Raw genomic sequence first — 24,200 nt, forward strand, 5'->3', positions numbered from 1 at the left:
TACATATGATGAAAAAGAGCATTGAACTAAGTACAACATCAAGAGATTTCTTTATGTACACAATATGAATGCATTTCAGATTTACAAAATCCCATTACTGCAGCATCTGATATGCCAAAATGCAATCTATGCTCAAATGACAAGGTCTGAGACTGCTCAACTTTATTTCTGAGAAATAAGCAAGCCTGGCACTGACTTCCACTGTTGTTTGTTGTTGGATGTCATGATCTAGATTTTTAATTCCTTTTAAAAATGAAATGAAAAAATCCTTGCCTCTCAGGAAAGCTCTCAAACTTTGCCTAGTTTAAAATAAAGACAATGTTACATGCATAGAAGAGCATAAAAAGGGCAGTAAATAATAGAACAGTATGGTGTGTAACTGAGCATTGAGTATGAGATTATTTCTTGTGGTTGGCATGGGTAATGTCTTCATTTCTTTCTGCAGTGAGGCTCAAGGCACGTTGTTTCAAAGTTGGGCTGGTTCAGAGAGTCATTAATGTGGTTCCATTACTACCTCAAACTGCACATTTCCTGTAGAGTGCTGAGGTAGAAAGAAGTGTTTGAGTACTCAAATTGTAATATTTGATCAATTTGTGAAAATTTATGACACCTTTTTTCATTTTGTGTAAAATAACAGGAGGGGCTCTGTCAGTTCCCTGCAATTACTGATCCTGCTGCTTTAACCTCTTCAGAGACTGTAATGTTGGCTCTCCCCAGGTTTGTCCTCTTCTGTGATGTCCAGGAACAGTACACAGGTGCTCCTGAGTGGATCTGTCCATAATCATTGACTTCAGGATCAAACCAAGTTTGCTTAGGAAAACCAGCACCAACACACATGTATTAGAACTGGTGAGAACTCATTGACTTCAGCAGAGTTAAAACCCCAGTGAAAAGCAGAGTGCTTTGTGGGAATACAGAAGGAGAGGGTGTGGAGAGAATTAATGCAGGTATAGAGAGGATGGACATTGGGGCTACTGTTAAACAATAAAACATGGCTCTGGCCTTTAGTGGGACTGTTTGGTGGTTGGCCAGGGAATTCCTGGGAAAATCCTCTGACCATTGAGGAAGGAGCAGATTTATAACCTAAATGCAAAAGTCCAGCCAGAGTGTGACAGTGGCTGGAGGTCTGTACTGAATAGGCTGAAAGTCTGAAGACTCAGAGGGAATTTTGCTTTGTGGCAGGGACACAGGACAGGGTTTTGTTCCCCTCCCTTTGCAGCAGATCTCTCCCTGTGTGGATTTTGGCAGGCCCTGGCAGAGGGATGTGAGTCCTCCAGGGTGGCAGGAGGCAGTGGAGCAGAGGGACTGTCATTAAAAGCCCATCTGGGGCATTGTGGCTGCCCTGGAGGAATGTCCTGCAGGGCCTGCTGAGCCACTGGGGCTTCCAGCAGGTGCCTGACTTGTCCTGCTGGCACAGGGAGCGGGGCTGAGCCCCTGGGCTGCCAAGGGCTGCTGAGCCCCAGCCTGAAGTAATTTCCAAACCCTGCTGGTCTCCAGCTCCAGTTATCCCACTCCATCATTGTCCTGCCCTTGGAAATCCATGCTGCTTGTTTGTCTGGGGTAACTCAGCTGATTAAATACATGTCAGGGGAAATGGGCTGACTGAAACCAGCCATCTGGCTGCCTGTTTAAAGTGTTAAATTACTGCTTGGTATCATGGGCATCATTTTCTACTGGTCTTAAATACTCTTCTTCATTAATACTTTTGACTATCGGTACTTGTCTGTGCTGAGAAACATTTTCCTCATAGAAGAAAAGTTAATTTGTATTGTTGCAGGTAATGCTCCAAAAATATTGCTGCTTTTAAAGAAAGTATGTCTTTGGGAAACCGTGTAGACTATGATCTGTGTATAGCGGAAAAGAGAAATTATTCCCCACCTATCTAGAAAATAGTTTTCTCTATCTGTCACCTGCAACTCTGAGAAATTGGAAGCTCAGGATTTTTAAAGCTGTAGTTTTTATAGATGCATACAGAAGCACTGCCTATATGTAGGTACAGTTTTTCATAGTGTTTTCACAAGACAGTGCTGGGGGAAAGTACCTGTTGATAGACCTCATATACCTGGAGAGTTTATCCTTTTCTGTCCTTTCCTTATCTTTACCTGAGACTGGGAAAAAAGCAGCAGTATGCTAACTAAAATAATTTTGAATTTAGCATGTGGCTTTATGCCATCTAACACACTGAGCTTGGCAGACAGAGGCCAGGGAAATGCTGCTTGTTATGGCTTTACCTTGGTAGGGTAAAGGCTTTGGTTTAGGGCAAGGCAACCTCTGTGTCTGGGTCATGCCTGCTCACCAAAAATGTCTGATGAAGTGATGAATATGTGGGTATTTTGTGCAGAAAGATATCCTAGCATTTCATTTCCATGTGAAATTAGATGATAACAGCTTTCAGTGTCAGCTGTGAAAACTGTTTTTGTGGGATGTGCAGTAATGAGCAGGTATAATAGGGAAAGATACACAACCTAAAAACATATGGGCTTTTTCTGCTTCACTAAAAAAAATCCTTAACTTGTCTTCTAGATAACCTCCAAATGGCAGATGAAACTAATTAAGACAATATCTTGTTAAGGAAAATATGTCAACATGGAAGTGCCGCAGCCTATCAAAGTCTGCTGGTTCTTGCAGCCTGGTGAAAAAGGAGAAGCAATTCTGTGTTGCTTTGGGGACTTTTGGGGAGGAAAGTGAACCCAAACATCTCTTGGATATTGATCCCCTGAGTTCTGACCACCTGTATGACAACTTAGACCATTAATAACATATATTCTGTGCAGATAAGAGCTTCCAGCTCTTTTTACATTCTTGTAAATCACTGTGAAAAGCCACAGTTGCAATTTTGCTAATGAACCCAGGGAATGGAGGAGTTTGCTCCTGTTGGTTTTCTCTAAGACAATTGCTGGTTATTGGGAGTGGATGTTAAATAAGTGCTTGTTACAGCCTCATTCTGACCCTTTCATTATTAAAATAAGGAAATCAAGGTAAGCTTAGGTTTAAGCAGAAAAACCTCAAGGTACCAATGTATGAATTTTGTCTCAGCTGTTTTGATCTTATATACTAAAGGCATGGCCGTGATGTGGGAGATTTACCTATAAAATTAATTACCTGTTTTATATGTGTCTGTTTTAATTCCTACTCTAATAACCTGGATACTTAAAGTGTAGTTCTACTTTATGATCTCTAATATCAAAGAAATTTAAAATCAAGATTAGGGTCACTTACTTAATTGGAAAATGCCCTTTATTGGATTTATTTTCTTGTTACAGCTTTTGACTGCGAGATTAAATTCTGAAATAATCAATACCTTGATTTGAAATGGAGCTTTTCCTGATTCTGTAAATGAAGTAATCCTTGTGGTGATGCTCTGTGAGCGCTGTGTGATTTTTATTTTGCTTTCTGCCAAAGGTGATGTAGCTGGCTGTGGTGATGACTGTAATAAGTTATTTCAGAGCACAGTTCATTACCCAGATACAATGCATCTGCTGTCGAAAATGGCAAAGAGCTTTATTCAAACATCAAATGATTTCAAAACATGGAGTTTTTTTGCTGAAACTGGAGAAATGTGGAATTGCCTAAGTGTCTGGTTAACATTTGAACTGCTGAAAGCATTTCCATTTTAATACTTCAGACAGTTAGCATTTCTTAATATACATTTAATATGTTTGGAAATGCCTGAACACTAACACATCTTAATCCTTATTCATCCATATCTTTTAAATGACTTGTTTTTGAACTTCCATTGAAGTTGATGCTGTTTGAGCTCTGAGAAGCTGGCCTCACTCACTGAGCAGAGCTGGCTGCTGTCCTTGGGGAAAATTATTTAAAATGCCCCAAGAGAGTTTCATTTGTCTGGGGTTTCATGAAGGTGTTTGCTTCCCTGATCCACTTTCTAAACAGAAAGCCTTTTTTTAGATTGTGTTTACTTTTGAAAGGATGACAGTACACTCTTTTTGTAGTAGCATTTTCAGTCACATCACAAATAACTGTAAAAGTTCTAAGTAACAGTTCTGGCCCAGCTTTGTTGAGCTACTAGCTGGAAGGACAGACAGTACTGGCCTTTCACATGATAATGTTTTGTCATTTAATATTCAGAGAACAGGGCTTGAGATGTACTGAGGCAAATTCAGGGTACCACATGTTGAATTTTTTAACTGAGCTCAGTAAAACAACTTGAGCAACACAAGTGGATCTTTGTGCCTGTTGTGCCTGTTGCTATTCAGTCTTCCCTGTTTTATTCCTAGTTGTGATCTGACAGTATGTGAATTTAAACACCTTCATAAATATAGGAATACTGCCATCACCCCACTGATATGTCTGGATTTCATTTTCAGTGTTGTTAAGTGTTACACTGGTATATTATGTGGTAAAACTGTCACTGATAACTTAGTTTCTCCATCTCCAATTGAACATGTTGGGAAGTGTTTTGCATATATTGCCATATGCTACTTCCATTATTTAAAGTGACAGCTGTAATTTCTCTGTTGGAATTAGGCTGTGTGCAGGGCTGTGTGCTCACTACAAACGCTGCTCTTTGAGGAGAGCTCTCAGGCTGGGCTGAGCTCCCTGTAGAGCCAGGTCCTTGCAAAAGCAAAGCTTTTCTTCTCCTCTTCCAGGTCTACTGAGACAGCAAAGCTTGGGTTTGAGGTTTCAGTTAATCATCTAATTTGTCAAAACACGTAATCAGCCAGAGGCCACTGCCTTTGACTTTATCTAGTCTTCTTTTATAGACAGAATGATAGAAGAAACAATTATATCATTAGCATGGAACTGATTTTATTGCTATAAGGCTGCATGAATATGAATTTGTGTGTTGGGTTGCTGAAGGATACATCAAAGTGATTTTCAGCATACTGCTTGTTTCTGGCCTGGTGAGATGTGGTGTGGAGAACTTTATTTTTTTTAAGGCACAGTGAAACATGTTCCTTAGTCTGGGGGAGGACAGCAGAAACTCCACCAGTTTATAACTTTTTCCAAGGAAGTTTGTGTTACAGCATCACGTTATTTTTTTTTAAAAAAAAAACTTTATTAGCTTTCATCTGTTTTTCTCTTCACAAAATTGTAGCTTATCCAAGTCCACAGAAACTTCTATGAAAGTCTGAATTTCTTTCTCTTTTGAAATCTTTGCGTTCAATAAGCAGGATCACATTCCTGAAACTGAAAACTAAGTGGCAATTATTGCCTGTTGGTAAATCTTTAATATGTTTGATGTAGACTATTAAGAAATGCTCTCAGAAAATAATTATTTAATTTATTTTATCTGTCACTTGCAGAGAATCCTATTGGAAGGCACCTGCAGGGGCTGTATCAAAGGTGCTGTATCCAAAAGTGTAATCTCACTGTTCAGATTATTTCATTTTCTGTATAATGATGTGAGAAGAAATTCTCTTGTATCTTAGGTGGGTTGGTAGAGGAGAGCAGGGATGAGTTACAACAGAAAACACTATTCCAGGGGCCTGATCTGAGTTTCAGCTTCTTTGACCTTAAAATATAGACAGTTTCCAGCAAAAACCTGTCTCCTGGCTGAGTAGTATTTCTGGGTCTTACCAGTACAGTATACTTGAGGGTGCAAAATGATTACAAGAAAAAAAACAACAAAAGCAAAACAATAAGTAAAGAAAATTACTCTTTCTGACCAGGCTTGATCCTTTTTTGTATTTTCTCTGTGAGTGGAAGGTCATTGCAGATTTGTTAGTGATTTATACAAAAACATCTAAGTATTGAACAATTGTGTGAACACAAAAAAGTCAAGCGAAAGGACTGTGAGCAAAGTGAGCAAAGCATAAAAATCACTTTGGTCTTGTTTCTTATCCACACAGTTTTTACGAGGTATTTCGGTGTTCATTTAGAACAGGACATGAGTGACATCCAGAAGATTATAGAGTTTGCAATAAATTTAGCTCAGAGAGAAAAAAGATATAGCAAATGCAGCCTGTTAAGAAACCCATAAGTCCTCATGGTGTGGGCTTTCTGCTTGGATAGAAACACATCACACTGTGTAACACCTTCTTTTAAAAAGAGATTACAAAGGATAGCAGGAATTGTTGTGATGATCTGGGAACAAAGGAGTGGAAAACAGAGGTAAGAGGTCAACCAGTAATGAAGCAAAATGAGGTATCTTCTTTGAACTGTAACAGCAAAAGTGAAAACCTTTGTAGAGAGCAGGGAGGAAAATCTTTCTGGGCATTCTGACAAACAAATGAGAACTGGGTGTATCTCTTGGGCAGAGCCAAAGGAAAGCTAGTTATGAAGAAAGCAGTGGGATCTAAAAGTTTGGTTGAGTTTAGTAGTCAACACAATGAAATTGGAGTTTGTGCCTTACACCCACTTTCCTTCACTGTTGGGTTTCATCCTTTTTTCTTTTTCTTTTTCTTTTTTTTTTTTTTTTTGTGTAAAAATGTATTTCTGCCTTTATTTTCTTAGCATACAAGAGGTGGCTTAGGGGTGTGTTTCTGGGATCTCTGGTTTACAGACTCTGTAGTCTTCATCACTCTTCAGGAATTTGTTGATTTTCTAAAGATGGTAATTTACTGCCAGGATGTGGAATCAGTACTTTGCATGCATGTTACCCACAGAATGTAAAATAATTTAGATTAGGACCAAGCAAATACTTTCTGGTTCTGGTAAAAGGTTTGTGTGGAAGGAATGGGTGCTGTGAGAAGTCACGGCAGTGTACTGACATTTCTTGCTGTTAGTTTATGAAAAAATGTTTCCATGATTTTCAGCTTTATGTGGAACAAGAGTTCTGACTTCATTTTCATAGAGGACAGCCATATAAATTTGAGCTAACACCCTCTCAGACAGCCTCAGGGGAGAAGAGGGAAGGAGTGAGAATTCTTCCGTGCTTTGATGCATTGGTTGGGAAAGTTACACTCCTGTTAAGTGTGATGCATTTTATGTTAATAAACAAAAGATCATTAACTGAAGACTGAAGTGCTGCCAATCCTGAATCTTTCATGAGCAATAAATTCTCATTAAAAAGCCCTTAGGGAAATGCATGTCCTTTCAAAAGAATTTCCACAGCACATCATGTCCATGTGACAAATCTCCAGAGAAAAAATTTATATGAGGAAAAGTGATTGGGGAAATTTGGTAGCTCAACTTCTGAGTCCTTTGCAATAAGAAAACCTTGTTTGCTCGTTTCATCCTTTGTTTTTCATTTTCCAAGGTCGCCTTGTATCCAGGCTCAGTGAAAAAAATAATTCACTTCTGTTAGAAATGGCTGAAGTGGTTTGGGTCACAAACCAAAGAATTTATCATATAGCAGGAGATAGATATCTTTTGGATTCTAAATAGCTACTTAAGAAGAAAGCCCCAAAACACAAGTAAACCATACAGTAAAAATGGTATAAATCTGTATGCTGTAAGGATCTGACACTGCAAACCATCCATAACACCCCAACCAGAAACACAAGGAGTGAGACTCTATCTTGTCTAGAGAAAGGCTTGACCCAGATTAAAACTGAACAGCAGACAGAGAGATGAGAATTTACACACTCACAAGCTGGGAGACACTGCTGAGAGCAGTGACACTGAGAGGAACAGCTTTGCTTGCCCTAACAGGAGTTCTTGCATGACCTGCAGCTGTAGGCTGGTTTGAAATCTGGAGTAGAGCAGAAGTGCTGAACGAAGTGCTGAGGACAGGCAAGATGGGAGAGCTGCCCTTACACAGAGTGGTTCCTATCTGGACCATGCTCTGTCTCTTCTTTCTTGAATGTGCGTTAAAAAAAGAAACTTTTGATAGCTCTATAGGCAGAGCTTTCCCATTCACATATCTCTTGTTGCTTTCAGTGTCACCAAGGCCCAGCAATAAAAATCTGCCTATTTAAAAGCAACATCTGCTTCAGCAGCGCCTTCCTTGTGTTGGTGGCTGATGTGTCACCAGGCCCATGGCAGCTCTACTGAACAGCCCAGTGTCACCAGCTTTGGTACTTCCAGCAAAGAGAGCAGATGGTTTTGGGGTTTAGGACCAAAAAAAGCATCTTGTGGGCATGTGAAATGAAGAGTGGCACTTTGTGTGTGTTGGGAATAAGAGGGATTAGAAGGTGGTGTCTTACACTGTTATCTCTCTCTGTGGGCAATGACCCTGTGCCTCTTTCTTAACCCACTCTGAACCCAACTGCACTAAACTGGGAAGTTTGGGACAACCTGTATGGTCTCATCATCCCATTTCAAGAGCTGGAGCTCCTGGACCATGTACTGCTGAGGGAGGATCAGGTGAATTGGTCATGTACCAGAGGAACAGTTTGCTTTTCACACTCACCTGTACTGAAGAAAGTCATAAGAATAATGTGGTGGCTCTGAGGATGCCATCAAAAAGCAAATAAACACTACAATATGATTTAATTAGAAAAGTGCAAACTGAAGGCCTTGTGCTGTGAAAGGATTCTCAGGAAGAACTTTGGTACCATTTGAGGGCTTTGATTAAACATGTTTTCATTAGTGTAAAATATTTTTTTAAAGTAGCACCTGAGAAAAAGAGCAAGCAGTAATTCCTTTAGAAAAGAATGGGGATCTCTCTGCAACAGTTGCCTGTATTGTGATGTAAAGTTTTCTTGTGCTGAATTAATATTCCATACTGACTTTTATTGGTCCTTTCCTTCTTTTTTTTCCTTTTTGAATGCTGAGGTTTCCAGTGATGATAATTCTTGGCATCTTGCCTAATTGTACAAGTTCCCACTGTATGCTTCTTCGATTGCAACTTATTGGCAGAAATAATATGGCATTAAATATAAATATCTCTGTTTACGTAACATTAAAATTGATTAATCAGTCACTTATGTAAAAAAATTCCAAACTACAGCAGTGTGAATTTGTCACATTGCTTTTGCTCTATACTTTAGGGTGTGTATTTCAGAACAGAAACAAAAAGTTTTATAGTTAATATATCACTTTTAATAATAAAAAAAATTGTGTGATGGATCCAGTGCCTGTTTATTTTTAGCAGTGAGTTTTAGCAGTTTTGCTGGAACATATTGAATCAAAAGGTTTAAACAGGGAGCAAATCCATGCAAAATTTGGCCCTGCTAAAACCTTAACTTTGCTTTCTCGTAAATGCAAGGTTTGCATAATGCATGGACTATTTAATTAATAATGTGATAACTTATATTTTACATGTATTTCAGAGTTCAGTATTCTGGTGCTGTTTACTTGGTGTTTCTTGGCACTTGGGTTTTGATGTTTCATACTTGAGGAGGGTGCATTCAAGTTGATAGCCAGGTGTAACTCCCTAGCCTGCTGCAATTTACTGCTCTTTGTTTGGGCTGTTTATTAAAATTCAGTAACTATCTCTCACTACTCTCTGCAGACTAGAGATGGTTAGAAAAATGGGAGGTCTTCCCTCCATTTTTGTATTTCTAGAAAAACTCTTTTTTTTTTCTTTGCTCTGGAATCTCTGACCAAAAGAAAAGCTTCAGAGGAATATAGCAGAAAAAAGAGTTGCAGTTGAATGCATAATCTCATGAATAATGGTCATAAAGTGAGATGTTCCAGGAGATTTGTAAAATGATTGCTTGGTATAATTTGTAATTATCTCAATGATTTGGCACTGTATCACACAGACATTAATCTTTTATCCTCCACCTCAATATGTGCATAATGGGGGGGGGGGGGGAATCACTTTTTCTTCCTATTTTTTTCTTAGTCAAAAATCTGCATTGATTGTGATGGTTGATACCACACCCACGTCTTACTTGGTGGCCCTATTTCTTGTCATTCTAATTATTTTGCAGTTACTAATGAAAGTTATTTATTAAGCTTTTGCTCTTCACTTGATGTTTTTTCTGCATCAGCAAGGTTAAAAACCATTTCAACGTACAAAAGAAAAAATCCCATTTTACACGTTGGGTCTAGACCTCCTAACTGTTTATTTTTTTTTTTTTTTGCCAAAATAGGTACAAATTTTAAAGGTGTTCAGTATTGTGGAGTCAATACTAATAATGAAAGAAGACACTCCAACATTAATAAATAGATAAATAGAGATATTTATAAATATTTAAAATTTTGTCTGAAATACCAATGAATCATTAAAGTTTGCTGCCTTGCACTCATAATTTCAGTGCTGAAAAAAAAATCAATGAAATAATAAAGATTGCTAGTGTGAGGATGCTTGTGTTAAAAATGCATTGCTGCCTGTTCCCATGCTCATGCTCAGAGGAAGGGAATTTCCCTGCTCAGGTGCCCATGCTGGGAGAGCAATTTGTCATGGAAACAATTCAGGATAATCTGCCATGGACTCCTGATAACCTTTCCTTCCTAATTTCTTTGCCATAACTGTCTCACTTTTTAGCCAAAGACAATGTTTTTGCTTTTATAACAAAGGCTCGGCCCTCATGATGTTCCTCTCTGCCTCCCCCTTTCTGACCTGTTCTCCCATGATTTCTTCCATGACATTTCTTTTGTATTTGGTGTCTTGTTTGGATGTTTCTGGAAAGTGACTAGAAGGTTGTCTTTGAACTTCTTCAGATTAATGTACATGAAAATCCACTGGAAATTGGTGAGGACCCCATGAGGATTGCTGATCCTTATTTTAGATTATAGTTATAATTTTCTCTTTCCTTGCTGTTAGTGTCACCCAAAGAAAATACAGTTTAAGTAAGTTACTACCTGCTTTGCTTGTCTGTATTTGACAGAATCATGTCTTATAGAAGAGAAATTTAATGTAAATTGTATTTTCTGTAGGCTTATCTTTTATTACCAATAAGTTAGCAGTGAATAGGAGCTGCTCCTTGCTGGTGGCTCATCCTATCTTTCCTGCTTCTGCCTGACAGCATTAGTGCTTCCATTATTGTAACTCCAGTCCCTGCGATTATTGTAAAAGCAGTTAAATAAAGCCCGTACTTCGCTCAGCTTTAAATTTGCAATGAATATCCTTTTGTTGGGGGTGACTCCTTTATTGGCAGACCTGGCTGAGGCACTGAGGCTCTGGAGCCCAGCTCCACAGTGCTCTGCCATTGAGGGAGCAGAGAGGAAGGAGCCGAGCGCCGCGCCCGCGGTCGGAGCTGAGAGAGGCGCCGAGTTCACTGCGGCCATTCCACCCTCGGCTCTTCCCCTGTCACATCTCATCCATCCCGTGGGGTCAAGCCTGGTCAGCACTCGGATGGGAAACTCCCTGGAAAACCAGGAGCTGAGGGAGGCAGGGCACAAGCTGCATCTCTGCACCAAGCAGCATCCTGCCCCTGGGTCTGTTGTTAGCGCTGTGCTATGTTTAATCCATGTTTGATGGGGTTTAGTTGTGGTTTTTTTCTGGTTCATTGGAAAAACAATGCTGTGGCTACAAATAATGATATAGGGGGGAAAAAGTTAAGAAGAAGTCATTGTGATAGGTGGTAGATAAGGAGTGGTTCCAAGGCACAAGGAGGCTTTGCAGATTCAGGTTCTAAGTCTCTGTCAGTCTTGTGTTTTCTTGTTCTCCATGAGAACAAAATATTTATTCACCTTCTGAATCTCACAGCAATAGTGTAGCGTGAAAACTTGGTTGGGATTTCTCTGCTCCAAAATAGCCTCCAGAAGGTATGGAAGGATTCACTGGAATATGGCTTGGCCACTGTGCTTGGTCACCAACAATAAAACAAATGTTCATTATATTTTCAAAGCTTGACTGGCTTTTCAAATAGTGAAAGTTATAAAAGGACAAGGAAAGGTGGGCTTCACTTTGTGGTGCATTGGCTATTGGCTCATGGAAGGACTCACTGGAATATGGCTTGGCCACTGTGCTTGGCCATAGTCACCATAAGTAAGACAAATGTTCATTGTATTTTCAAAGCTTGACTTTGTCAGTGGTGATTTTATGGCTTGTCAAATAGTAAAAGTTACAAAATGACAAGGAAAGGTGGGCTTCACTTTGTGGTGCACGGTGCTTCTAAATGAAATTGCTTCAGAGGGAAAAATTCCAAGACAGGATGAAACACGAAGAAAACGCATTCCTGTTCTTGAATAAAAAAAGGTGGGTAGAGAAACAAATTAGTAGCTTGGAAGCTTCATACCTATTGAATTTTGTTGAGCAGAGAAGCAGTAACTTACTTAGAAAATAGGAAAAGTTTTAAATCTTCATCAATGTTGACACTTGTCAAAACTGTAAGAGCTGTCAATGCATGCTGGAAGGTTGAGGGGCTGATAGGACAGGAAAGGACAGTGTCAGGGTGGATGGAGCCCTTCTCCCAGGGGATCACAGGGCTTAAAGTTTGCTGAAGCATTAAGTTTCAGATGATATTTCTGAAATATTTCCCATTTTTTTTGAGTCTTGACTTTGTTCTTCATTAAAGATAAAATTAGATTTCATCATTAAAACAGTACTTAATTACTATTTATCACTGTAAATACATCCTGGTTCTGTATAGGTTAGGTCTTGGCAAATGGATATATTTCAGCACAATTTTACTTTATTCAGAAGCTAATTTAGGTAATATCTTTCTTTGTTAGATGGAGGTGGAAATCCCTATATCTGGCAGTTTCTGAATCTGAGGTTTCCATATAAAAAGGAAGATCAAAGTTTGGGAAGCTGAAGTACACTGCTAGAGTTTTTAGGTTTATTGTATCAGAAGCAATACAAAAAGAACAACTGAGAAAAATGGAGGCTTTCATGGACCCAGCATGGCTTTTATTGTGGTGCTTGATCTGAGGAGGTGTGTTACCACATCAGGAGGAGCATCAGCATCTGTTCAGAATTAGGGGATAATTCTGATAATTCTGATAATTCTGATAATTAGGCAGGGGTTTGTGCCTGAATTGACTTCCCTGCCTCTGTCCTGTGGATGGGGAGAAGCTGGAGCAGGGCAGCTCTGTGGTAGAGCCCTGAGCTGTCACTGCTGCCTGATACAGGGATTCTTTTGTCTGGCAGTTGTATGAGTGAACCTGGTGGGAAAGGAGAGTGAAGAAGGAATTTTAGTCTAAGGAGAGTTCCAAATATGCAGAATTATTTCACACATTTGTGTTTTTCTTGGACTAAATGGGCTTTCCTCAAACTGTTGTTTTTTAGAACAACCTACTGCAGTATCTACCAGTGATACTGAAATTTGAAATGTATCTTTCTTCCATGCACACACTGACTACTTTTGTGCTTGGTTCCATCTGGAAAGGGTATAATTGAATCCTTGTTTGGCTTCTTTAATTATTTCTTTGCAAAGTCCTTGGCTGGGAATTTTGCCACTTACAATACAAATATTCAAATCTAAGAGCATAAACTGTGCTTTCAAAGAGCATTTTTGTAAACCTTTTATCATTTGGAGGTTTTTCAAAAGAGAACATGAGACCTCCTCAATGAACATGTTTTAATTTTTTAAATCCCCAGAGAAGATTTTGTTTCCTTGCAGGTTGGCTTTAGTTGCTAATTAAGTTTGTTAATTAAACATGCTATAGGGATGAAACATGCTTGATTAAAAATAAATAAAGCCATATAGCAACAAAGTGATGCTACTGTTTTTTCCTATTTAAAAGCTAAGATTAAAAAACAAGATTAACTTTGAAGCTGCATGTCAAATGTTCTTTGCATTTGAAACATCTGAAAGGCTAAAGCAGCTAAAATCTTATGGTTTTTGCAACTCAATCATAGCAAAATGTTTATTCAGTCGTAACACCATGTTAAAAATGGGGGCTGAGAGTAGTCACTGAAGGTGCTGCCTTAATCAGAACTGACTGAGATGGTGGATAATGACCACAGGGTTTATTTGGTCATCCTTAGACATGGAGGTCCTTGGTTTTTCCTGTCATCCATCTCATATGGAAACTTCCAGCGCTGCACATTAGTTTGAAATGCTGTTGTTGGCTTGTGCAGGGAGTCTGAGCGTGTTCCCTGCCCTGCACGCGGGCGTGTTTGTGTGGAGGTGGTGGGAAATGGCTCTCAGCAGGCAGTGGGCCAAGTGCATCCCTGACAAGGCTCAGAGCAGCCTCGGGGGTGCCTGTGGTCCGCAGGCATGCTGAGCTGCTGCCACTCATCCTGCCCAGAGGAGGGAAACCATCCCATGGTCTGGCTGTGAGTCCACAGCTCCTTCACCTGGGCAGCGCAGGTGCGAGGGGGAAGCAGGAGCACAGAGTTTGCTTGCCTCAAAGCTGAGTGTTTGTAGACACTGTTGGAAAAGTTGGCTCCTCTGTACCCACTATGGCACTGTTTTTACCCTCCTCCACATAATAGTCAGGTTTCTTTTTCTGCTATTTAAATGTGGTTTTGTTCCTAATAGCAGCAATGCTACAAACAAAGCTAGAGAATGCTTTGCTGTCCTTCGCTGGGAAAATTGCTAAGGAAACCCTTTGGGAATATCTGTTTGAATGATCTTCACCCAGTCAGGGAATACCTGGCATTGATGGAGGAGCCTCTTTATGAATAGACCTTGAGTGAAATGTATTCTCATAAAATTCCAAAAATGTGTGACTGATTCCATGTTGGAGTTAACATGGAGTGAGGGAAGTAGGAGTATTCCTGATGTAGAAGACATAGCTAAATAAATCTCTCCAGACCACTGGCAGGAAGTGTATGGAGGAGTGGTTTGTGGGGGGGGGGTTTGTTTATTTTCCCCCACCCCCCACATATTTTCTCATAAAATATCTTTAGGCATTTGTTTTGCAATTAAAAGGTCAAAACCTCCTCAAAGGGAATACTTGCTTTTTCCACTAGAACATATTAGGGCACTGAAGCAGTGCAAAAATGCAAGGGGCTATTTCCAGCAGATGAACTAAACCCTAAAAATAGGATTAACCAGTTTTAAAGTTTTCCTGTGATAGTATCTGAGCAAGGAAGCGGGGGAGTGGTACATGTAGTTTAGAAGATGAGTTTAGGACACCTGTGTTAAGGCTCTTGATGGTGGACTAATGGCACTTCTCAATTTTCCATAATTTTTCACATATGCCAACGAAGGCCTTGATATCACGCTGGAGAACACAAACACAATTTCTGCAGGGCTGTGGCTGTATCATCTTCAATTTTTGCTGATATTCAATGGTTTCAGCATCATTCCTGTGTACAGATCAGGATTTTGGCAATACCTGGTGCTAATCTGATACCCACAGTTGTTGGCTGTATGGGGAATGCTGATGAGTGCTCAGTGACAGAAACTCAGCTTAAACACCACATCTTCTGCTGAAATGGAGAGGGGCCCTGGTGCAGTGACCCAGGCACACTCTGAGCTGTGGCTGAGCGACAGGAGAGCTGTCATTCCACAGGAATTAGGCAGGCACGTGCAGATTTTTCTCATCAGGAATGGTGCTTGAGAAATGCTCTAAAGCCTACTTTTTTTTCTGCAAGTTCGGGAATGAAATACCATAGAGCAGATAGTTTTTCTTGTTGGGTAAGACTGACCCAGTCAATGATAGGAGTATTTTCCAAGTCTGGGTCCTACTTCTGCCCTGGCTTGGCACTTTTGCAGATTTTTGGGGGATGGAGTTTCCCCAGGCCATACAATGGGAAATTATCTTTCCTTTTCTATGTATGTTAATCACTACTTTTCATTTCTTTCTTACAACTTCTCAGTGTACTTGAAAATGTGTTGTGGTTGCCAAATCCTTAATTAAACAAATTAACTATTAGTTGAGTCGAGCCAAATATTTGTATAAGGATCTTATATGAAAAAAGGCTAATTAAAAAAGATCTAATAATTCAGTAGTTGCAAAATGCATCACAGTGTGTTTATATATAGAATAGATTGTTTTAATTTCAATTTTATGCATATATTTATTGATGGTGCAACAGACTTCGGGCATGGTGCAGAATAAAGCTGATGTGCAGGGCTATAGGAAAATAAATAACACAATCTGATTTGCACAGTCTGTTTCCATATCACCGGCATGATGAGCTGCTTTGTTGTTTGAGTGAAGCAAATTTGGATTCAGCTGATTTATTGACAGCTCTGTCAAACTGCCACGAAATGAAATAATGAAATAAATGAAATAAAAATGAAATAATAACACAACCACCAGATCCTGCAGGGGAGCAGAGGGAGGAGAGCTGGTGGGGGTTACCCCAGCGCTGTGCAGGAATGCACAGGCAGGAATGGGGGAGCCAGTGGAGAGTGAACTGCTGCTCACAGGCTTTTCTTTCCTCAGGGAGAAGCTGTGTGTGGCTCGGCTGCAGCGGGAGGTTGCCCAGAGTAAGAGCGAAGGAGCCATGGTAAGCTGTGCCTGCTCGCTGCTTTGCAATCCCTGTCCTGCTCACCTTTGGGGGTCACCAGAGCCAACAAAGGGTTGCCAGTTTATGGCATAAATTGGCATAAATGTGAGGAGAATGTTCATAAATGTGAGGAAACTCAATGCTTGGTTTCCTTGGAAAAGCCATGGGAGAGAAAAGCTGCTTCTGTTCCTCACTGGAATTAGAAGCAAGGCAAGCACAGAAAGGCAATTTCAGATCAAAAGGCAGCAGATTTACTTGCCTGTTAAATCTTAGCTAACCACAGAAAAATGAAAGAACACAAGCATGGAAGCTTAGAAAAACCCCTCAATCTGATAATTTTGTAAATAATGTAATGCTCCTTGTATCTTCATTTTTTGTGTACCAATTCATGAGATTAGCCTTGTGAGCAAAAGATGAAATGGCAGATTTTTAGTTGACCACAAACCTCAATTTATAGAGTGCCTTATCTCTTCAAAACAATTTTCTTTGGGAGCCAACATGTGCTGAGTGTGCTTAATTACTTAATATCTGAGGAACTGTTTCCATCTGTTAAGGAGTTTGTGAGTTTGTTTGTCCCTGTCTTCAGATAAAATGTCTTAAGCTTCCATGGGAGGAAGAAGACTTGTTCAAAAACCTTAAAACCCAAACTATCCCCTTGAACATATGTGGAAGTGCCAGTGATCTGAGTGATGGCACAGTTGGCTGTGAAAGACTTTGGTGGTCCCAAGTTTGTTTAACTTAGTGGGGAGCAGCTGTGGCAAATCTCTGGGGAGGGGATGCTCTGTGAGCTGTGGGATGCAGGGTCATTAAAATCCCACCTGCCTCCAGTGAGAGCCATTGATAAACCTTTAGTGATTAACATGGTGAGGTTTGGAGGGACCTAAGTGACAATTGGAAGAAACCAGCTCTGGGTTTATTGCTCCCACCACAGCCCCAGATGTGCCCAGCCCAGCTGTGGGAGCCGCTGCCCTCTCCCATCCCAACACCACCCCCCTCTTCCTGCCATTGGGATCTGCAGCATGGCTGGGCTGGCCACAAGCAGACTTTGAGATGGGGTTTAAGCAGTTGGGAAGCCTGGCCTGTGGGTAATTTATGAGAATGGGCACAGAAGTCCTGGAGGAAGTGAGGAACAAACTTTTATCAGGTAAAGTTGCAATCCAGGAGTCCGTGACTGAGATAAAACTGCTGCTGCCTCCAGGAGGAATTTTGCCTGAAGAAGAATGGCAAAGATCAAGCATTGGATTTGCAATTGCATTTTAGTTTTCAGTGTAAATAAATGTCAAAATCTGGGAAGAGCTGTTTACTCTATTTGAAATATTTCCTTTATTTTTTTAAAACTAGCATTCCCTTGGAGGCATAGCAGTAATATAATATATTGAGTGTAAAATATACTTAGTGGGATAATCCCAGACTGTATGAAATGAGCAATACTGATTAACCTTCTAGAGCTGCTAGGGCTTTTGGTGTGTGCACCCACGTTGTGGTCTCCTCCCTTGCCTGTCAGACACTTCTTGTGCTTTTCACTGTGGGTTTGTGCATCACTTCTCTCTGTAACCAGGGTGTAATTTTGTATAATTTGTTGAGAGGCCAAGTGTTGTAACCCATTAGGAGCTGACAGGTAGCTCTCCAGGGGTGCACTCTTCCCCCAAGGTAAATACTGGGTCGTTTTTTCCCTCTTCCCTGAGGGTAATATGCACAATTATCCTGAGCTGGAGCCAGTGCGCCTGTGGAGACGATTGCTTTGAAGCAGTTGATGTATGGAAAGTTCTTTGTGTCTCAGAGCTGGTGATTTTAATATGAAACACAGCAGTCATTAATTAACATTAATGAACTTGCGGGGCTTCGAGCAGTGTGAGAGTAGCGAGGGTCCAAGGGCTGGAGCATTTGAGCCCAGGGGAGGGCAGGGATTAAGAAAGTCCTGGAGCCGCGTTCCCAGGGCGAGGAGCCGGCAGCACATCCTGGCTTTGGAGCAGACCCTTTTCCAAAGCAGCAGATCCTTTCCAAATCCTCGTAGCCAAATTTCAGTGAGGGATTGTGAGCCAGCAAGCCCTTGGCAAGCATGGGGGCTCCCTCCTGAGCATCTCTAGCTGCCAGCAGCCTGCCCGCAGGGTGCCCAGCCCGTGTGCTGCTCTGTGCCCTGTGATGGGCATCCCCTGGGGACAGCAGGCTGGGCAGGGCCACCAGCCAGCCACAGGGCGCCCGAGGGCCTGGCCCTGCTGTCACCAGGATCAAAGCAATGGCATCCCCCAGCCTCCCTGCCATGGCTTTATTTAATCACTAATTAGCTAATCGCCTTACTCGCTCCCATTTGCTTTTTGTTTGTTGTGCTGGTGAGATCAGCGTGGAGGTTTTCATGGAAGCAGCTCCTTCGTTTGCGAAGGGCGCAGGTGACAGCACGTGGCACCTTTAGTGGCACCTCCAGTGCCTCGCTGGGTCTCGTGGAGAGCATTTCTTGCAGTGGGAAGCAAGGCAGGGAGCACAGGGAGCTGCCCTGCATCCTGGGAGCTGTGCAGGGCATCACACAAGCCTTTGGCAGGCTAGCACCTCATGTAATACCCACTAGTGTTTTCTGCTTCTTTAAAAAAGAGAATTGTTTGGGTTTTGCTGGCACAGATAGGTCAAGAGGGTAAGAAGTGCCCACTTTATGTAAAAAACATACGTGTGTGTGTTTGTAAGGCTCACTGGCTGGATGGTGCTCAGGTAGAAAGGGGCCTGGTGGTGCTATTCCACAGACAGTTGAACATGAACCAGCAATGTGCCTTGGTGGCCATGAAGGCCAATGGCACCCTGGCCTGGATCAGGAATAGTGTGGCCAGCAGGAGCAGAGAGGTCATTGCTCCCCTGTTCTTGGTGCTGGTGAGGCCTCACCTTGAGTGCTGTGCCCAGCTGTGGCCCCTCAGTTTGTGCTGGATGTTGAGATGCTGGAGTGTGTCCAGAGGAGGCAACAAGGCTGGTGAGGAGCTTGGAACACAAACCCTGTGAGGAACGTTTGAAGGAGCTGGGGCTGTTTAGCCTGGAGAAGAGGAGGCTCAGAGGTGACCTTATTGCTCTTTACACCTTCCTGAAGGGAGGCTGCAGACAGGTGGGGTCGGTCTCTTCCACAGGGCAGCACTGACAGAACCAGAGGACACAGTCTCTAGCTACGTCAGGGAAGGGTTAGGCTGGATATTAGGAAAAAACTTTTCACCAAAAGAGTAATAAAGTACTGGAATGCTCTTCCCAGGGAGGTGGTAGAATCACCATCTCTGGATGTGTTTAAAAAAAGACTGGACATGGCACTTGGTGCTACAGTCTAGTTGAGGTGATGGGGAATAGGTTGGACTTGATGATCTTAGAGGTCTCTTCCAGCCTCTTTATTCTGTGATTCTGTGATTCTGTAAGGGTGAGCAGAGTCAGGGAGCAGGGAACATGTCCCCTGTCCCTGTGGGTGCTGGAAGGATGTGGTGCAGTGAGTGTTCCCTGTCCTTCCCACTTGGGTTCACCCAGCACCCAGGAGCCACAGCAAGGTGGACATGTACATAAAACAGAGACTAATAAACACAAAGCATCTGCTGTAGGAGCTGCTACACTGGGGTGGCTTTGCTCACTAAATGGGTCTGTGCATCTGTAAACATCTGGTGAGTGATGATGGAACACAAGGAAAGGTTTTCCTGAGGCTGAAGGTCAGTCAGTGTGTGCTGTGTGGAACCAGTGTGTGGGACCCACAGTGCTCCCCAAATAATTGGGTTTTTGATGTCCCAGTTACAGTTTTCCTGATGGATTTGTCACTGGAAGGTACTACCAGTGAAGATGAAATGAAGATGCTTCATTTCAAGACAAACATCACCAAAGCCATACAAGTAATCTTGCAATATGTTTTTTCCATATCTTTGTATGGAAAATCTGATACCTGGTATATTGGATGATGTGGATTTATTACTTACTTTAATTGTGAACTGAATCATTCAGGCTGAATACCTGACAATTGCTCAAGTTTCTTTATTTTATAAACTACCATCAGTAAATATTGATTTTTCACTATCAAAATGTGGAATTATTGCAAATCCATCCCTTGAAAGTTCCAGCAGCACTGACCCAGGATTGTTTGGCTGTTCCTGTCACTTATGGTCTTTTATTTCATAGTGTGCATGTTCACAATTTTCTTAGTTATGTCTCTTCTGACTCATCAAGGATGACTCTTTGTAAAGGAAATTGAGATGATCAGTTCATCTGTGTACACTTCTCACTGCATTTGATGGGGACTGTGCAGGTGTCTGTAGTGACAGAGATCCCATTTTTAAAATAAGCAGCTTTCAAAGCAAATCACAAGTTTATTCCAAAACATTCTGAAGACTGAAAAACACTTTAGTCATCAGAGTATTTTTTGTATCTTCGAAGTGCATGAATTTTCACCTTTGGACACAAAACATGAGCAGGAAAAGTGTTCATTGTGAAATTTTCTTAACAGTGAACAGTGCAAGGTTAGGAAAAATACAAGAATAGTAACATTAGAGCTTTTGTGGCAGAGCTTTTGTTTTAGCAGAAACTAGTTTAAAAGCCTAAAATGAACCAAAAAGATATACATTACATTTTGATAACTTGAATAAGTGTAATAATTACCCAGAAAAAAGTTACATTTTTTATTTGGTACCCTTATTTGTATCTATGCTATACAGTTTTGTTGGTTTGTTCTTTCCATCCAAGTCATTCACTTCAACTCTATTTTCCATTAGTTCAGTGGCCTGTAACCTACATAAAAGAAATTGTACCACTCTGGCAATTTAGCTGTGAAGGTTAAAGTGGGATGCTGCTGCCTTTTATATCTACATGGATTTCACTTAGGGTGGGCCCTAGGCTCTGATTTACCATGTGTCCTGCTGCGCCTTTAAGTGATGCAAAGTGATTATCATGGGCTCTTCCTGGTGCCCATCCATCCCACACCTGCACCCTTTTGTTGAAAACACACCATGTTAAGTGAATGTGAGCTCCCCACTGAATAGGTTTCCACCCTCTGGTAATCCTTCTGCATTAGATTGATTTATGAATGTATCAGATTCTTTGTTAGCATGTAAACCACTAATTAATTTAAAGCTCTCTGTGGAAAAATTAAAGCCCTGGTTAAGGCTTTCAACAGGCTCAGATGGTGCTAATAATGGAAAAACAAGTTATATTAATGAGTTTTGATGCGATCAGCACAATTCTTGCTTTACAAACAGTTTTTGCAGTAAAACAGTGGAGGCTGCAAGTTTTTAAATAAAGAGTGGAAGAAATAGAAAAGGCTTAAAAAACTAGCAGAGTCAGTAACATGTCCCATTATTATAAGGAACTGAGTCACTTCTGCTTGTTACAAGTTTCTTAAATGTAGTGGATTTAGATATATGTAACAGTTTTCAAAAACCACGGGAAGTGCAAACCACTCTGGTTGCCAGATTGAAACGTAAATTGTAATCAGCTTTGAGAAGATCTGCCTCTTCTCATCAAGCACTGCCAAAATGGAGTGTTCACATGGAGATGGATGTGTTGAAGTGCAGAAAAGATCTTGACTGAAATTGCATTAAAGTCAGTTGCAAGTTTGACTGCGTTCTCATCTTTCCCAAATTACCTGGGGGTTTGTATGCATTTTCAGTTGTTTGCTCTTTACTCCCATTCAGGCTTTTAGCATGGGTGCTAGTTTTTGGTGAGAAGAAAGAGACTATATCCCAGCTTGATGGTGCTGTGAGTGAAATGAAGATAGAAAGCAAAATTTATTTTTTTAAAAATTCCTTGTAGGAAGCTGAAAATGCACCTTTGGAGAGGCAGCCCATGACTGTAGGAAATTGTGCCTCTCCTGGGAGCTGCATTTACCCCTCCTGGTGCTCTCAGCTCTCCCAGGGCACTCAGACACCGGTGTGATGAATCCTGCCCTCCCCTCTGGCCGTGGGGGAGGCTGCTGTTATAGAAGCACCCGGGTCATTTAAAAATAGAGGATATTTAGTAATAAATGAAGTGTTAAAGATGAGGTACAAAAGGCTAAATGTTCTTTCCCACCTTCTGGGTCCTTATGTTCTAGGAAAGCATCTATCTGTGCTTTAATTAGAAAGTAGCAGAGAGAGAGCGCAAGTAGCTGTTTTGAAATGTCTCATTGAATATAAAATATCCTAAACTAGAAAAAAGCAATCTGGCCCTTGTGCTGCCCTCTCTGTGAAGCTGTGTATTTATGCACAGATAGTCCTGCTGTCTGGCTCCTTTTTCTCAGAAACTCCATCGTACAGCCCTCATGGAAGCTCAGTGACATTAGTAGCAGCTTCAGCATCAATAATGATTATCGAAATTCTTTACAAGCCTGGTTTAATGCTCCTGGACCTCATTAGTTTTTCATACTTCATTAGGCCAAATGCCCTCATTCACAACTTCACGGTTTTATCTTCAGTGATTTTCAAACATAAACCCTTATGTCCTGTATACCTTTACCCAGGACATATACCCTTATGTCCTAGGTACCTTTTGTTATTTGCTTCAAATGTGCAAATATGTGGATGTGAAAAACGCCAATCACGTGTTTTTTAAAATTTTTAAAGTTTAATAGTAATAAAATGGTTATAAAAATAGTAACACAATTAGAGTAATAACAATTTGGACAAATTGAATTAAGACAATATGAGACAATAAAAACAAAGAGTTATGGACATCCGGTACTATTTTATGATAAGCCGAAAAAGATGTTAACCGGATTAATTAAAGATAAATAATATATAATAGTTATTATATCATACACTTCATACATATAAAATTCATTCAAACAAGATTCTTCTAGTCAGTGTAACTTCTTCTTCTAATCTATATATATATATATATATATTATATATATCCGGGTATATATATTTGGCATCACGAGCCCAAAAAAGGACACCTGTTAACAAAGGATTAACCCTTAAGAACAATAGCCCGTTGCATATTCATACACTTCATACATGATGCACAAATTCCATTCAAACACAGGATTCTGTCTAGTCAGTGTCAACTTCTTCCTTCTAATCTAACAGCACCTTCAAGGTGGGAAGTTTGTTTCTTCTGATAAGAAGGCAATAAATTCCCTTTCTCTGAAAGATTTAGGTGTCCTGTGGCTGCTATCTCGCTGCAAGCCCTTTCTGTTAAACATAGCATCTTACATAGCATAGTTTCTATTTTAACAATTTTTATAACCTAAAACTGTGTTTAACACAGTACTTAAGAAAATTAATACAGCGTTGTTTTCTAACAGAACACATATAATATTCATTCTAGTATTTGCGAAAAGCCAGTCATAAAATACATGCATTTGTCACATGGATATTTAGAAATTCTGTATTTTAAAGTTATTATGAATTTAGGTATTCTCTGTGATTTAAGTTGCTGACACTTTCAGCAGTCATTTTACAGCCCGATTGCTTGTGCTCAGAACCAGCCGCTGTTCCAAGCCAGGGTCGCTCTGGGGCTGGCAGTGAGCTCCAAGCGCGGTTTGTCCCGCAGGCTCCGAGCTCCTGGCAGTGAGTTCGGAGCGCGGTTTGTCCCGCAGGCTCCCGCTGGATAGCTGGCAGTGAGTTCCGAGCGCGGTTTGTCCCGCAAGCTCCGAGCCGGAGAGCTGGCAGTGAGCTCCGAGCGCGGTTTGTCCCGCAGGCTCCGAGCTCCTGGCAGTGAGTTCGGAGCGCGGTTTGTCCCGCAGAGCGATCCCCATGGATCGGGCCCGGCCGGGCGCTCCCCGCTGCCGCCAGCAGAGGGCGCTGCAGGCACGGGAAAGGCGCCCCCGGAATTCCCGGGCCGCGCCGGGATCGCGCCGTTCCAAAGGCAGCGCTGCTCCCCCGGCATCCGCAGCGCCTCCGGAATCACCGGCACGGAAACACCAGCGCTCCAGCCAGAGAGGCAGAAATAAGCTTTTCCCCTTCAGCTGGAGCTCACCGAAGTGGTGTCTCACTCTTCAGCAAGTATTTAGTCTACGTAAAAAAGAAGTCAAACAGAGTTATGTAAAAATCAGTGAACACGTAAAAAAAAAAAAAAAAATACAACATCAAAATGCATTTATATAAGGTCTGGAAGTAAAACAGAGGCAATGTGTAGAAAGCATGTCATGCTGGCTAAAGTGCCCTCCAGCAGATGTTGCCATTTTTAGATAACA

At 41.2% G+C, this 24,200-nt stretch overlaps 1 protein-coding gene across 1 annotated transcript in view; it reads left to right on the plus strand.

Moving 5' to 3' along the window:
• NCKAP5 (NCK associated protein 5) overlaps positions 1-24,200 on the plus strand; it is a 226,366-nt gene that overhangs the window by 9,729 nt on the left and 192,437 nt on the right. Inside the window, exon 2 of the mRNA XM_064719088.1 lies at positions 16,027-16,090. Within this exon, the coding sequence (XP_064575158.1) occupies positions 16,088-16,090 (3 nt within the window). The 5' untranslated portion in view covers positions 16,027-16,087. The remainder of the gene's footprint in view (positions 1-16,026; positions 16,091-24,200) is intronic.

The sequence above is a fragment of the Zonotrichia leucophrys genome, chromosome 7 (genome assembly GCF_028769735.1).
Source record: "Zonotrichia leucophrys gambelii isolate GWCS_2022_RI chromosome 7, RI_Zleu_2.0, whole genome shotgun sequence".
Lineage (NCBI taxonomy): Eukaryota > Metazoa > Chordata > Aves > Passeriformes > Passerellidae > Zonotrichia > Zonotrichia leucophrys.